General features: G+C 48.2%; 1 protein-coding gene across 1 annotated transcript in view; it reads right to left on the bottom strand.

Moving 5' to 3' along the window:
* The window catches only part of INCENP (inner centromere protein), a 30,115-nt gene that overhangs the window by 2,383 nt on the left and 12,558 nt on the right, over positions 1-15,174 (bottom strand). Inside the window, exons 4-15 of the mRNA XM_050952831.1 lie at positions 14,591-14,642; positions 12,685-12,718; positions 10,693-10,789; positions 9,937-9,988; positions 8,246-8,363; positions 8,023-8,157; positions 4,016-4,125; positions 3,815-3,935; positions 2,693-2,815; positions 1,736-1,911; positions 1,320-1,428; positions 951-1,049 (exon numbers count right to left, since the gene is read on the bottom strand). Coding sequence (XP_050808788.1) covers positions 951-1,049; positions 1,320-1,428; positions 1,736-1,911; positions 2,693-2,815; positions 3,815-3,935; positions 4,016-4,125; positions 8,023-8,157; positions 8,246-8,363; positions 9,937-9,988; positions 10,693-10,789; positions 12,685-12,718; positions 14,591-14,642 — 1,226 coding nt within the window. The remainder of the gene's footprint in view (positions 1-950; positions 1,050-1,319; positions 1,429-1,735; positions 1,912-2,692; positions 2,816-3,814; positions 3,936-4,015; positions 4,126-8,022; positions 8,158-8,245; positions 8,364-9,936; positions 9,989-10,692; positions 10,790-12,684; positions 12,719-14,590; positions 14,643-15,174) is intronic.

Raw genomic sequence — 15,174 nt, 5'->3', positions numbered from 1 at the left:
TTACTGGAATGCGGATAGAGACAACTAAACTGGGGAAGGTGTAGCTAAGAGGAAGAAGCCTTATTTTAACCTTTAAAAAAATAATAAAAAGGTACTAACTGATTGACAAACATTTTTGTCAGTCCTTTCCTAGGAGAATTAAAACCTCCTGTTTCAATCAAAATTCCCACCCCAAGCAAGTGGGGAAAGAAAATTTGTTCCTTACTTGAAGCCTCAACTTCATTAACTTTTGTGCATTTAAAATTTGTTTTAAAAGAGCCCCACTCTAGAAAAACAAGCATGTACTTCAACGGTCTGTGTGCTCATTTTAATGTTTCAGCCACAATCATTCCCCTCCAGGATCAGACCAGGAGGGAAGCACTTGAGGAAAGGTCAGCAACTCACATGAGTTTTCAGGGGCAGTTTCTCAGCCACATAGTTGCAGATGCTACACTATAGGACAGAAACCCAGCACCTTCCTATGGCTATTTCTCTTATTTAAAGCTTCCGTGCTTCACCCTCATTTGATAACATTCCTGCTCTCTGTGGGGCTCAGTCTCCTTCAAATGGAAGAATTCAGGGAAGAGTGAGAACATCAAGAGACTCCTCCCTCCCTGCATCCATCATGGGCTGAAGGTCCATGACAAACACTGATATTTTTCCTTAAGGCCTTTTCATTGAGAACCTCAAAGCAATTTACAGAGAGGGGAGATGGTGCTCAGGTACCACAGTGATGAGCATGGCATACAAATCTAGCTCATCCCCATGTTAATGATGGGAGGACAGAGATTAAATGACTTGCTGTGTGATCTTGGGCAGGTCAGTGCTGGCATCAGGAACAGAAGCCAGATCTCCTGCTGTAACCACTACCCAGCACCACCTCTCTTATGAAAACAAATGGAGACAGCAGGACAGCCCCATTCCTCTGACTGCTGTGCTCAGGCTTGCATCTCACTGATGTCCCCTCTCACCTCCACGTCCATGGTTACATTCAGATGGTTACTGGCAGCAGCTGCGGCTTTCTTCTCTTGCTCCTGCCGTTCCAGCTCTGCTAGACGCTGCTCCTCTTGCTAAAGCAGAAATCACCAGTGCGTAAGTATTAAGATTTTAGGAGTAACTAACCCCCTCTGTGGCATGGGTGGGCTGCCAGCTGCTATAGGGAACAAGCAGCACTGCCTGTAATGGACAGGAGAGCTAGGACTCTCCCAGAGATTAAACTCTATGACAATTTATTCCAGGAGCACCACAGCCCACCTGTGGCTGGTGGCCAAGTTGCTGCTGCTGGAGACAGCACTTGTTATAATGGCTGCTTAAGCCAGATACATGTTGAGTCTCCTTACCCGTTTCTTCTCGTTTTCTTCCATCTCCTTTTGGAGCCGCTCCTCTCTAGCTGCCATCAGCTCCCTCTGTAGGCGAGCCGCCTTCTCCTTCTCTTGCCGCTCACGTTCTCTGGGAACCAATGAAACACACCAGGTCACGCTCAGAAAGAACAAGTGTGCAGACTGCATCTCCCCCATGATGCCTATTGCACTTCCTCCTTCGCTCCAGTGTCCAGGGCCTTCACCAGCTGCCAAGTGCATATCTCCCACTATAGGACCCAGAACTTCTTCCTGGCTGCTCATCGCTCATCCTTCACTCCAGGGCTGTGCTGACAGAATATAGGGCTTTGCCAGGCCCTTTCACTGGGCCATTTAACCTCTGCTCTTCTCTGCAGAGTCATGGCAGAAGCTTCAGGATATGGAGGGTCATGTTTCACCTCTCTGCCTGAATCCTCTCCTGTTCCTTCTTCTTCTCAAGCTCTCTCTCTGCTGCCAGCTGCTTCTCCCTCTCTTGTTCCGCCTGTCTCTGCTCTGCAATTTTCCTCGCTCGCTCTTGCTCTTCCTCCTCCTTCTTCTTCTGCATTCGCTCCTTGTGTCGGCGTTCCTCCTCCTCCTGACAAGCAAAAGGAAGCAGTTATCTCCACCTTGCAAGGGAAGAGGGGGATATGCAGAAAAGCACAAGGGTCAGCCGCCTGATGCCTTTCTGCAGCTCATCACTACAGCATTGATGGACTGAAGCTTTCAGTATAGTTTCTGCTTCCCTTTCTGAGATGCACAGACACTTGCTTAGCTCTCCCCATCCCACTGGCACTGGAGAGTGATATCCGACTAGGTCTCAGCTCTGTCACCCTGAATGCCGATGGCCCTCAGCCCCAGGATCACAGTGGTTCCTGAGTTCTGATCCTCTGTTAATTGCAGTTGAGATTCTTTAAAGATTATCTGATGTCTGAGATCTCCCCATTTACATCCTGCCCACCCCAGGAACCGGGGAAGATGGATTAACAAGCACTGAGCTCCCCAAAACACTATGACTTTTGAGGATGTGGAGAAGAATGAAGCAGCTCATGGACCATGTGGAAGAAATGGTTAGAAACTCATGAAAAGCACAGAAACTGGTCTGTAGTGAAGGGAAGGATAGGGTGGCAACAAGGAGTCCCAAAGGGACCCGAGGGACCTTGGGGGACAGAAGACTGTACTTTTCCCTCCTGTAGGCTAATTCTCCCTCAGCTACTCACTATATAGTCCTGCCCTCCTCCCCATGTACAAGGACTGTGACAGATCAGTGTTACTCTGGCTGCTCCCCTGCCATGTATAGGGCAGAGTGCAGCATTGTCACCACACCCATTCCCCCAGCCCACCTTCCTTCCTGCATACAGGACCCCAGCACAGCTCACCAGCTGCAGTGCTTTCTGTTTTCTGGCCTCCTCCTCTTGTCTACGCCGCGCCTCAACATCTCCCATCTTCTTGGCAGCTACCTTCTTCTTTACCTTTTCCTCTGCCAGCCTCTCCTCTCGCACCTGAGACAGTCACACATACATCGGGTCTGGACCTTGCTGTTGCACATGGGACAACTCCCCTGTATGTATTACATCCTCTCTGGCACATCAAGCTCATCGGGGAGCCAGGGACATCTCTCCCCAAAGGGTAAAAGATGCCCTTCCCTGTACCAGAGAGTCTAGAGGCCCAGTGGGTTCTGTGCATATTTCTTGGAGCATAAGCTCTTTGGGGCAGTGACCTTGTCTTCCCCTGGGTCTGCTCAATGGGATTCCAATCCCAGTTGGAGCCTCTGGGTGCTACCTTATCTTAAAGGCAGGCAGCACACAGTGCTGTGAGTCCAGCAGCACCTGGGACAGTTCACATGAGGAGAAGCTCTGCAGAACACACAGAGCATATCTGAAATAGAATGAGTGTCACTTAGCAGAGACTCTGGCAGCTGCATTGCAAACCAAAGGCCAAGGGTAAGCCAGTTTCCATCTGGTTCAAATTAAGGGTTTCCTAAGAGGGAACATGGCCCACGGTGGCAAAGGGGACAGAAGAGAGCAGGCTCCACAGACAAGGCTGCTCTGGCTCTTCATACCTATCTGAATGGCCCTGCCCTATTTGTAATAGCCTAAGACCCTCAGACACAGGAGGCTAACGGGGGAGATGGTTTATTTGCGCACATTCTTTGGCTATTAACCAGACTGGGTATTAATTGACAAAGGAGTCTCTGTTGACCTAAATGCACCTTCCCCTGTATTCTCCCTCATCATTCCAGCCAACAGAGACTCCTATCAGGATTAGCTATAATCCCAAAACAAAGCAGGAACTCAAACTCCCTTAGCCCCAAAGTTCAAGTCAGACCTTTAATGAAAGATTTCCCCATTGGTTCCCTTGGTCTGAGCAACGTCAGTCCCCTTTGCCCCTATACAAGAGAGGACATGACCCAAAGTGAGGTGACCCCGTCTCCACCCTACCCACTCCCATGAGAAAACCATTGTCTCAAGAGGCTCCATGGTCAGATTGAGCCCACTTACCTTCTCACTCTTCTCATCAAATTGAGCAAGTTTCTGCTCAATCCGCCTTTTCTTCTCCTCCTCCATCTGCTCCACCCGCTCCCGAGCCTGCAGCACCTTGCGCAGACGCGCTTCCCGTTTCCTGTAGGATACACAGAGAGCCAGTTAGAAGCAATTCTGAGATGAGCCAGAGATGGAGCAGCTGGAGAGACAGTTACTCACAGTTTCATCTCCTCCAGGCGCTGTCTCTTTTCCTCCTCCAGCTTTTGTTTTCGCTGTTGCTCGGCCTCCTGTTTCTTCCTCAGGCTCTCCAGCCGTTGCCGCTCCTTCTCCTGCAATGGATGGGAAGCTCAGATTATACCCAGCTGCTGGGGCTCGTTTCTGGTGCAGTCTGGGTGGCCAAAGGCAGCCAAAAACAACACACCAGGGAACTTGCAGTTGCAACCAGAGCCAATACAAACCTCTCTGGAAGGGGGCACAAAGGGCCCCAGTACCACAGTGGCTCAGCAAGGTGGTCAGCCCAGCTGCAATGGGAGAGACAAAGCAGCAGTGCTAATTCAGCCACCTCATTTTATAGGAGCAGGAGAGGAACTGTGAGGCACTTCTTGTGTGTCAGAAGCATTACCCCAAGATCAGTATGTTACTGCATAGAGTGCATTTGGGCAAGCAACACTGTCTGATTTCTATGCTGCATTCACCACAGAAGTTCAACTGTCATCAGCCAGCGTCAGTGCTAGACTTCAGCATGAGATAAGAGAACAGGTGATGTCCGAGGTAATCCTCTGCTCAGGGCCGGCGCTTTCATTTAGGCGTCAGGATTTGGGCGGGCGGCAGAGTGCTCCGGTGGACCTCCTGCAGGCGTTCCTGCGGATGGTTCGCTGGTCTCGTGGCTCCGGTGGAGCATCCGCAGGCACGCCTGCAGAAGGTCCATCAGAGCCGCGAGACCAGCGAGCCGGCCCTGCACGTAGGGCACCAAAAACCTTGGCGCCGCTCCTGCCTCTGCTCACATCACACCCCAAGATCCCCCATTGCCCCTACTTTCCACCCAAAGGTTCTCTCAAAGATTTGAATTGTGGCCTCCATGCTTCCTGTTGAGGCAGACTACAATGGACTCCCAATTACAGCAGTGAGCTCCCTACAGCAAATGAATAAATCAATGCAGAGCACTCAGTTCCCCTCGCACGCATCCCACGTGACCCATGCTGAATGTGCTGCCAGGATGAGGGAAATGGAGGCCACTAGCAAAGCGGTCCCTAAGGGGGTGCAGGGCCTGGGACAAATCAGCCTCCCCACCCCCCACATATTCTTCCCCATTGCTCTCCTCCCCACTAAGTCTCTTCACCCTCTCCTCCTTGCCATTCGCTCGCCCACCTGCCTCCTCATCCCCCTCCTGCCCCCCCTGCTCTCCTCCTTGCTGTTCACCCACCCACCTCCTTGCTAGTCTCCTTGCTGTCTGCACCCTTGTAAACCTGCTTCCTCAACCCCTCCCACCTGCCACTCACCTCCCCACCCCACTCGCCCCCCGCCCCGCCTCCTCACCTGAATATCAGAACAAATGGCATCCCGATTGTACATCAGTTGGGATGCAGGACAAAGGGCTAAATATCAGGACAGTCCGATTTTGTCAAAGTGCGGAGCCCAGGGCGGTCACCCTGATTCACTCTACTCAAGGGACAGCTCTGACCACTTGTTCCACAAGAGTCTTCTCATTGTATTAGTGTCACAGTCCATCCCAGGATGCTTAGGTAACGCCTCTGACCCCTCCCTGCTCTTAACTGAGGGGACAGATCTTAACCAAACAAAAACCTATATTGTGCCAAACCATCTGATAAAGGGAGGACTCTCTGGACAGGCAACCTGCCCTGTGGGGGCATTGTTTAGACTTGGGGAATCCTGCATCACCTTTGGCTGTGACTGGAGTGAAGCACAAAGTAGCATAGCCCAGGCAGGAATGACAAAGCATTCACCAAGTAGGTGAGTCATAGATTCCCAGAAGGGACTATTGCGATCACGGGTCTGACTTCCTGTATAACACAGGCCAGAGAACTTCCCCAAAATATTTCCTACATCGGAAAAATGGGCAATCCACCACAACCCATGGTAAATGGTTCCCATGGTTAGTTACCCTCACTGTAAAAAATGTACACCTTCTTGTCTGAATCTGCATATCTTCGACTTCGAGCCATTGAATTGTGTTCTAACTTTCTCTGTCAGATAGGAGAACCCATTATTAAATATTAGCACCCCCACAGAGGTAATTCTAGACTGTAATCAAGCCACCCTTTAACCTTCTCTTTGTTATGTTAAATAGATTATAAATCACTGTTATGGCTCTTCTCTGAACCCTCTCCAATTTATCCTTCTTAAATTGTGGACACCAGAACCGGACAGTATTCCAGCAGTGGTCACACAAGTGCCAAATACAGAGGTAAAATAATTTGTATTCTCCTGCTCAAAATTCCCTTTCATGCATCCAAGGATTGCATTAACCTTTTTGACCCTTTGTCACACTCAGAGCTCATGTTCAGCTGATTATCAATCACAATCTCCAAATCTTTTTCAGAGCTTCTCAGGACAGAATCCCCCCACCCTGCAAGTCTAACCTATATTCTCTGTTCCTAGATGTATATTATTTCATAAATACCGAGTGATAAATTGTTCTCCTTAACCACTGAGGCCAGGACAAGAAGCTTAAATTGCAGCAAGGGAGTTTCAGGCTAGACATTAGGAAAAACTTCCGAACTGAAGGGAAGTTAAGCACTGGAACAAGTTACCTAGGAAGGTTGTGGAATCTAGTTAAGTACCTACAATAATGAACAAGTTAGACAAACATCTGTCAGGGATGTCTAGAAAATACTTAATCCTGCCTCAGCGTAGGGGACTGGGCTAGATAACTTAAGTCCCTTCCAATCCTTTGTTTCTATGGTTCTATTGTTTGCCTGCCCCCAGTTCGCCAAGCAATCCAGATCACTCTATATCATCGATCTGTCCTCTTCATTATTTACCATTCCCTCAATTTTTGGGTCAGCTACAAACTTTATTAGTGATGATTTTGTGTTTTTTATCAGTGACATGGAAGAAAATGACAGCTACCATAGGGCCAAGAACAGATCTCTGCAAGATCCCCCTAGATACACAACAGCTCGATGATTGTTCCACATTTATAATTACATTTTGAGATCTACTGGTTAGCCAGCTTTTAATCCATTTAGTGTGTGCCATGTTAATTTTATATCATTCTAGTTTTTTAATCAAAATGTCGGGTGGCACCACCATCTGTGGAGTAAGCTTGCGTGTGTCACTAGCAGTACACCAGGGAGATTAAATCCTTCACTACTTGTGTGGAGAAGAGAAGTTCACCTTCAGAGTACAGCAGAACCTACCAACTGGTGCAGGCCCAAAGATTCCCAGCAACGCACTAGCAGCTCTGCTATCTGTTACTGGAAACAGGCTGTAGATGACAGACAGGACTCAGTGGTCTAAGTTTCTGGAAGCAAGACCTGATTTCATACAATTTAGATTTTACTACTTTCAATTAATTTTCGGACAATGGAACAAGTGACCATCCCAAGCAGACCTCCTGTTTATTTTAAAGGCACCCTGTATTAGCGAGCATAAGCAGAAGGCATACATCCATGGCACCCTTGCCTCTACTGGGCATTCCTGTGAACCTGATCCCTTTGTACTTTACTGATGTTCTAAACAGCTGTGACTTTGGCTGGTTCCTGCTGCCCTTTGAATGAGGACCTCTCTTCTCACTGTTGTAAAGCAAAAATATTAGGACTGTGTGCAGGTAGTGAGCAAACTAAAAAGCACCCACTGCCTATTAGTGATGTGAAACATGCACCTACTGTAAGCCCAATCTATGATTAAGGAGAGTCATTACTTACGACAAATTCACCCTGTGTAAACAGAACATTGGGAAAAACAACAGTTACTCCCTTTGGAAATCACAATATAAACCTAGAACCAGACCTTCTTGGCTCATTTAGGTGGCTGCAGGGGTCTGCCTCCAGAATGCCATTGACTTCGAAGGTGGAGGGCAGTAAGTGGCCCCACCTGGATTTAACTATCCATTTGCATGGAGCAGTTTGCAGAATCAGGACCCCAGTCCCATCCTTGCCAGTAGCTGGTTACAGTTACCACACTGCATTGAGACCCACCCAGGCCTTTGCAGCCACTCTGGCTTTCTCCCCTCCCGTCCCACTAACAGAGGGAAAGGGCTTTACCTTGGGATCAGTTCGGAGTGGAGTGTTGTGTTTGATGAAGGATTTCTTTATACTACTTCGCCCCACTGAACATGGGGTCATCAGCAGCTGGTTCTTCTGCACAGTATGTAAAAATGTCTTAAATGGACGCACAACCTGTGAAGAGAGCACAGAGAGTACTGGTAGCTCAAGGAGAAGGGAAGAGTCCTAGAGGAAGTATGCTGGGGCTGGGACTCTGTCTCACTTTGCTGGCTGGACAGAGTGGTGACGGAGTCTTTTTTCTTGGAGGGGAGAGCCCGTCTTCTTCTGCTTGCTGCCCATCATACAGCTCATCCACGGCTTTCTTGTAACTTGGCTTTCTCCTGCAAAAGTTAATACATATCTATTACACAGCGACCCAGAGGAAATTCTTCTCCTGATCTTAGCAGCACTCATGATTCACACTGTCGCAGTTCCAGGGTTAACTGCACCTCAGTATCCTTTGTGGTCTCAAGAGCACCCCCCTGAGGACTCAGACCTCTCTTGTGAAGGGAACATGCATGGCTCTTCCTCCAGACCAGACTTTTAGGGCTGCAGTTCCCTTGCAATCTGCAATGTTTATTCCACCAGATCTGACTTTCATTTAGCACTTGCAGTTCTCTCTCAGGAATAATGACAGTTAATCAGTGACCAGACAGCTTTCCCAAAGCACAAAATGTTTATTAGGGTAAAACAGGGATGGGCAAACTACGTTTTAAGCTGGACCACAAGCTCCTCCTGGGGAGAGGGGTGCCAGGTTGGGGGCCACACCACACGGCTCGGCCCCACTCTAGCGCTCCAGCCAGGGGCCGCTCCACATGGATCCCAGAAGCCACGGCACGTCCCCGCTACAGCTTCTACACACTCCGATGGCCCCCTCCGGCGCTCCAATGAGAGCTTCAGAGGCAGTGCCTGCAGATGGGGCAGCGTGCCGAACTGCCTGCCCAGGTCCCAGCATAGAAGCCAGAGAAGGGACATGCCACTGCTTCTGGAAGTCGCTTGAGGTAAGTGCTGCTCGGATCCTGCACCCCTGAGCCTCTTCCCACACCCCAACCCTCCACCCCAGCCCTGATCCCCCTCCTGCTCTCCAAGTCCCTTGATCCCAGCCCAGAGCACCCTCCTGCACACCAAACCTCTCATCCCCAGCCCCACCCCACAGCCCACACCCCCAGCCAGAACCTGCACCCCTTCCCGCACCCCTGCCCCAATTTTGTAAAAATTCATGACCCACCACACAATTTCTATTCCCAGATGTGGCCCTCAGGCCAAAACATTTGCCACCCCAGGATAAAAGCATTACTCAGAAAACAAATTAACAGTTTACATGCATGCTAAGCTCTACCAGGTATTACCCATCACCCACAGAAAAGTTTGTCAGTTCCGTGTTCCACAGCGAGTCTGTCGGAGTCAGACCAGGCTGACTCTTTATACAGTTTTGGAGGCTCTGTCTCCAGGCCTCCTGATCCAGGTTTGAAAGAAATCAGTCCAGCGCACTTCCTCCAGAAAGCAAAGAGTCAAAGGGATGAGTACCTGCATAACTAGCACTGGGCATCTGCATTAATTCCCTGAGTCATTCCAGATTCCATGGGAAACTCTCCCAATGAGGCAGGAACAAAAAGCTACCTAGAGACTAGTGTATCAATAACGCTATGAATATCCCACAGGCAAAGCAACATATTTTAAATTTTTCAAAAATACATAGCCACAAAACTATGTGTATCAGAGCTTTTAAAAGCAATTGTCTGCTGATCTGGTACAATTACCTGGCTAATGAGGTATTATAACACCATGCTAGGAGATGTGGATTAAAACCCTTCTTCAGAGATACAGACAAGCTTTCATTGAAACCCTATAATGTTGAATGAAATCAGTCCAGCCCACCCAGACAATTTCCCCTTCCCTCTGATGAGAATGTACCTGACACTCTGGGGCTGTTCCTGAGCCTCATCACTCTTATCGGAATGGCTCTCTGCAGAGAAAGAGTTACAGTTAATTCCATCTAAAAGGTTCCCTTCAGGAGAGTCCAAAGCCAGAGTCATCAGGCCTACCAGCTCACCCCCCGAGTACATTGCTGGGAACCTCTTCTGCTGTTGCCATGAACTTAACAGAAAGTGACTTAGCCATCTCTAAACCCCAGCACTCTGACCAATACAAAGTGTTATCTTTACAAAACACTGTAGGGAACAGCCCACGAACGTTGTCTGTGGTACGCACTATGCTCTGGCCTTCTACATGTAGATCCACCGAGATAACGGCCTCCATCAAACCATAAGAGGTTTCAGATCCTCCTTCCCTACCCATGTAAGATATAACAATCCTCCAACCTTCTAATGGGAAAGCACATTTACCATATTGCCTGAAGGAAAAACTATAACAAAAGAGTCCAGCACGGCCAAATGTCACTTGGTTTGAGACGGGGCAGTGAACTGGCAGACCGTAGGCCACATGTGGACAACCAGACACTTTTCAATCGACCACCTTTTATTTATTTATCATCATTATTGTTTTTGCCATGTGAAAACTGTTTCTGACTACTCCCAGTTTGAAAGATCAGACCAGTTTCTTGCACAAGGAACCTGGTTAATAGAATGTGAGACAAATTAACCAACCCTCAAAGCAGGGTCTTGCCCTTTCCTGAACCTCATTCAGCAATGGGGGTCTGGAAGAGAGTACCTGTACTGTTCCCCTCCTGCTGCTCTGCCTGGACAAGGTTGCCAACAGCTGTCTTGGCATTCCTAGGACGAAGGGACATCCCGGGGTCTTGGGGATCCTGCAGAAAAGGCAACTGGATTTCAGTGTGATGCCCACAGAGAGAAATAAAAACTCTGTCAGCATTTTAAAGTATTCTGTGTCCTACTGGCAAAGGCAAAGCACTGGGAATACAACAGGTACAGACCCTTTGAGTGAAGTCCCACCCTGCAACTGTGAGAGAGAAAGAAAGCCCCACCTGAGTAACAAGCTGCAGCACTGAAGTAAATAGCAGCTGTTCGCATAGAACACAAGAGTGGCCACAACATGCAGGGATTTTTTTGCTCATATTGAGCTGGCTGAACACAGGCCATCTGACACCCAAGACAGTCAAGGCTGGATAACTGCTGATTGCAGCCTTGTCCAGGCAAGGGCAGATCAACATTCCATGTGGTGATTGTGTGCCTGTTACTTCAGATATCTAATTCCATGCTAAGAGATTGGAGGAACATAGAAGAGCTCTATTTTATTAATATGATGTGTATCTTGCTGTCTGCTACATGGGTGTGTGTCACAGGGTGTCCTGGGGCCTTTAAGAGGGAACTGGGTCAGTTCACCTGTGTTTCATTAACAGGCTCACAATGGAGCCTGACAGAGGGCAGCTGGTATCTACAAAGAGCCAGCAAGGAAGCTGCAGTGTTAGCAGGCTCCAGCAGCAGCGTCTGACACACCAAGGAACAAGACTGCAGCCAGACAGAGCTGGGAGCAGGGAATTGAGTTGGCCTGGTAATTCTGTGAGCATCCAGTGGATGAGGAACTGCTTACAGGAGTTTGGGATTATTATGTACAGGTTTGCTATAGGCACAGAGAGTGAGCTCTGGAAGACAGTGCTTATGCTGTCAGAATGCTGCTTGTTTCAGGGAGCCCATCTACAGCAGGCACAGATGAGACCTCCTCAGACTAAACTAAGCGTAGGTGGTGGTGAGGTGCCTCACGTCCTTGGATAACTCTGGGAAATGTCCCAGGGAGGCAGGTCTGCAGAGAAACAGACTAACCTGGTCCTCAGAAGAGCAGGAGCATGAGGGATAAGTCAGACCTCCCTAACAGTTAACATTTCCCTCAGGCTTTAGTTAAGACAATATGCCTGTAGGATTTTTTTTTTAATTGTTTTAACCCTTCTGATTCCTATATTCCTACGGCAATTGGAGAAAAATACTTTGCTTTGAAGAGATTGTTCAGAAACACTACATTTTCATACTGATCACAGGCCCCCAAAGGGAAATCTCTGGCAGGTACCAAACACTGTTGGTAAAGGGGGATGCTGTAACCCCACGATCCAGTCTAAAAATGGGGTGAATCACAGGATTCTACTCTGAGAAAAGAGCTGGTGCTGGGCCATGGATTTAACGAATTGAAGACGGCTGAGGAAAGAGCAAGTGATGCTGAAACAAGTGCTCACACAATCTTGAAGCTTTTCCTCATAAGACCAACTGAAGGGAGCACAAATCAGGGAGGGAGTGGTTTCAGCCTACATGGTAGTTACAATATTCAGTAGTTCTCTAATATGCAGAAATGGACAAGCCCTTCAATTAGACCTAAATATTATTTAAAGGTCAACAAGAAAGTTCTGAAAGTTGCACTCTGTTTAAGTTCTCAATTTAGTAATCGTGTACAGACTGAATAACAGTTCAGTAAAAACACTTTCCACTACTATGAAAAGTCATTTGTTTGCCTGCTGAGGCAAGGGCTGAAGATTCTGAGTTTTCCCACCAAGTTTCTGATCACCATCAGCACATAAAACTGAACCAGGAAACAGGAGCCAAAAGTCTCCCCCCGCCCCAATCCGTGCTGTGCTCTGGAACAGTGATGCCATCAATTTGCCCAGGACAAGTTGAACTAAGGAGCTCATGGACAAAAAATAGCTTTTCATAGTTCTCTCCTAGTATTTATGCTGCATTAGCCCTACCCGGATCTTACCTCCTTACAAGGGTTGGTAGATTCCAGCTCAGACCTGGAAGAAAGAGTTAGATGCTTAGTGGCAAAAACAGTACCAACTCAGACCTGTCTGCGGGCAATAATACATTTTATGCCAGGATAACTATTGAAGAAATCCTCCAACCATGAAATTCAATGCATTTATTTATGCACAAGAACTCCACTCCAAGCAGACATTGCTTTTAAAATAAGCCACCACAGAAATCTTCCCTTTCCCAAACTCTGGAAGAATGAACCAGGTAAGAGCACAAATGAAGGAGTTACTCAGCGCTCTGGAGCAGGGGGTCTCAACCTTTTTCTTGCTGAGGCCTCCCTCAACATGCTATAAAAACACCAGGGCCCAGTGGGGGGGACATAACTCAGGGCTCCTCGCTGGGGTGCGACCCTTGAGCATAGGCATAGTTTTACTTCTATTTAGGGGAGGGGGCAAGAGCTGGCAGGGCTTGAGCCAGCTCCACACAGCGGGGTCCAGGGAGGGAGCACCATCTCCACCCCCCTGACTCACTCAACAGGCCACCCAGGCTGTGGGGGGATGCAACCAAAATATATAACTCAAAGGAGGAGACTCAGTTTAAAAAGTCTGAAAACCACACAGGGTGCAGGGAGGGGGTAGCTAGGGGCTGGGTGCAGGGAGGGGGTAGCTAGGGGCGCAAGCAGGGGATAGCTAGGAGCTGTGTATGTGGGGAGGAGAGTGGGACTCCCAGAGCTGCTCCCAACTTCGGGAAGGGGGGCACTGGGGCTCCTGGCTTCAGCCCCCGCTGCTCCTGGCCTCAGCCCCCGCTGCTCCTGGCCTGGGGAGAGGAGAGCTTTGCCAGCTTCAGCCCCACACCGTTCCCGGCTTCAGCACTGGGGCTTGGGACACTGGGTTTCAGCTATGAGGCTCCACGGCCCCCCTGAAAGGGCTTATGGGCCCTCGGTTGAGAACCACTGCTCTGGAGCATCAGATATTTCTTCCTCTAGAGCAGGGATAATCAATTATTTTTGTCAAGGTCCGAATTCCCTGGTCAAGGTATAGTCAAGGTCCAGATTCCAGAGAAAATACAAAAACAATAATGATAATAATAAGTGAATAAAAGGTGCCCTGATGCAGAGGACTGATCTGACTGGCCTGAATCTGAAGAGGCCCCTATCCTTCTTAGGACCCTAAAATCCACAGAACCCAAATGCAACTGGGGGATTCTTTGCCGGGGCACCTTTCTTGCCACCCACCCTCTTGTAACTGAGAGCTGCTTTTCTCAGCCACAGTCAGACTCCAGGACCTTAGCTGGCAGAACCCATTTTATTAATTCCTTATGGAGCACCTTTGCTAGAGAATGAACCCTTTTAGCCTGGGATTCTTCATCAGGCTTCAGCTCTCACACAGGTTTAGAGATCACCCTCCCTGAGTCCAGAGGCTCCCTTTCAGAACAGCATCTCCCAGAACCTGTTGGAGGAGCAGGCTCTGGAGCAGAGTGTTATCGTTCTTTTGGGCCCTTTTTGAAAAGGCTTTACAAACATCACAGCCTTTAGCCAAATGCCTTTCTCTAATGCCTAAACGGCACTTTCCAAGCCCATCTGAAACCGAGGAACCTTGTGAGGCAAGGAGAACATCTTGTCAACCCTAATTTCTTGCATGGGTTTGCAACCTTGGCCAAAACTGAAGGCAACAAAATGCAATGAAATAGTAAGAAATCCACTATACTAAAATTTAGATTTAATATCAGGTAGTTTAACTATTTATACTAGACTCTAGAAGCTCAAATTTGAGAGAAAAGCCTGGTTCTGTAGTCGCTCTGGCTAGTAAGGAACAGGAAGACCACTTGAGCAGCTCCTCGGGATGTGGCCTGGAGAGCTGGATGGGCCTCAAGAATATTTGAGGAATGGAGAAACCTTGCATGAGTAGCCTTACCTGACTTTGACGTTTTTTTCTTCATCCGTAAGGCTCTCCACAGAGGTGTGACCTGAGGGAAAAAAAGAGCGTGAAAAACAAAATGTAAATAAACAAGTCCCAGCAAAGCCTATTCCTGTCAATCAAGCTCAGAACCTGGGACCTGCACATCTATCAGGCTAGGGTATTTTGAGAAGGTTCCTGCCAAGTGTGATCATATTTTAATAAATGCAAGCAGCCACAGGATTCCACAAATTGCTTTACAAATGAGGTGAACTAATTCTCGAACGACAAGAAGACTGCCTTCCCTTATTGCCTCAGAAATGGATAAGCTCCCCATATCACTCAGATTTAAATAGCAGACTCTCTTAAATCAAGACAACAGCCTAACTTATATATAGGTCTATGAGTAAACTACTGAACAAAAGCTTTTGACTGCCCCAGCAACCGATGTATTTCTTTTTGTTGTCATTGTGAAGCACTCATGAACATGCAATACTTGCTGACAGTTATGAATCAGATTCCCATAGTGCAGTTCTCTCTCTAGAATGGTACAAGCAAAGTACATGAACATAGATTGGCTCAGCAAAGCAAGATCTAGCTGC

Source organism: Gopherus flavomarginatus, chromosome 5 (genome assembly GCF_025201925.1).
Source record: "Gopherus flavomarginatus isolate rGopFla2 chromosome 5, rGopFla2.mat.asm, whole genome shotgun sequence".
In the NCBI taxonomy this organism is placed as follows: Eukaryota; Metazoa; Chordata; order Testudines; family Testudinidae; genus Gopherus; species Gopherus flavomarginatus.
The sequence above is the reverse complement of the archived record's forward strand: the minus strand, read 5'-3'. Positions and strand labels throughout refer to the sequence as shown.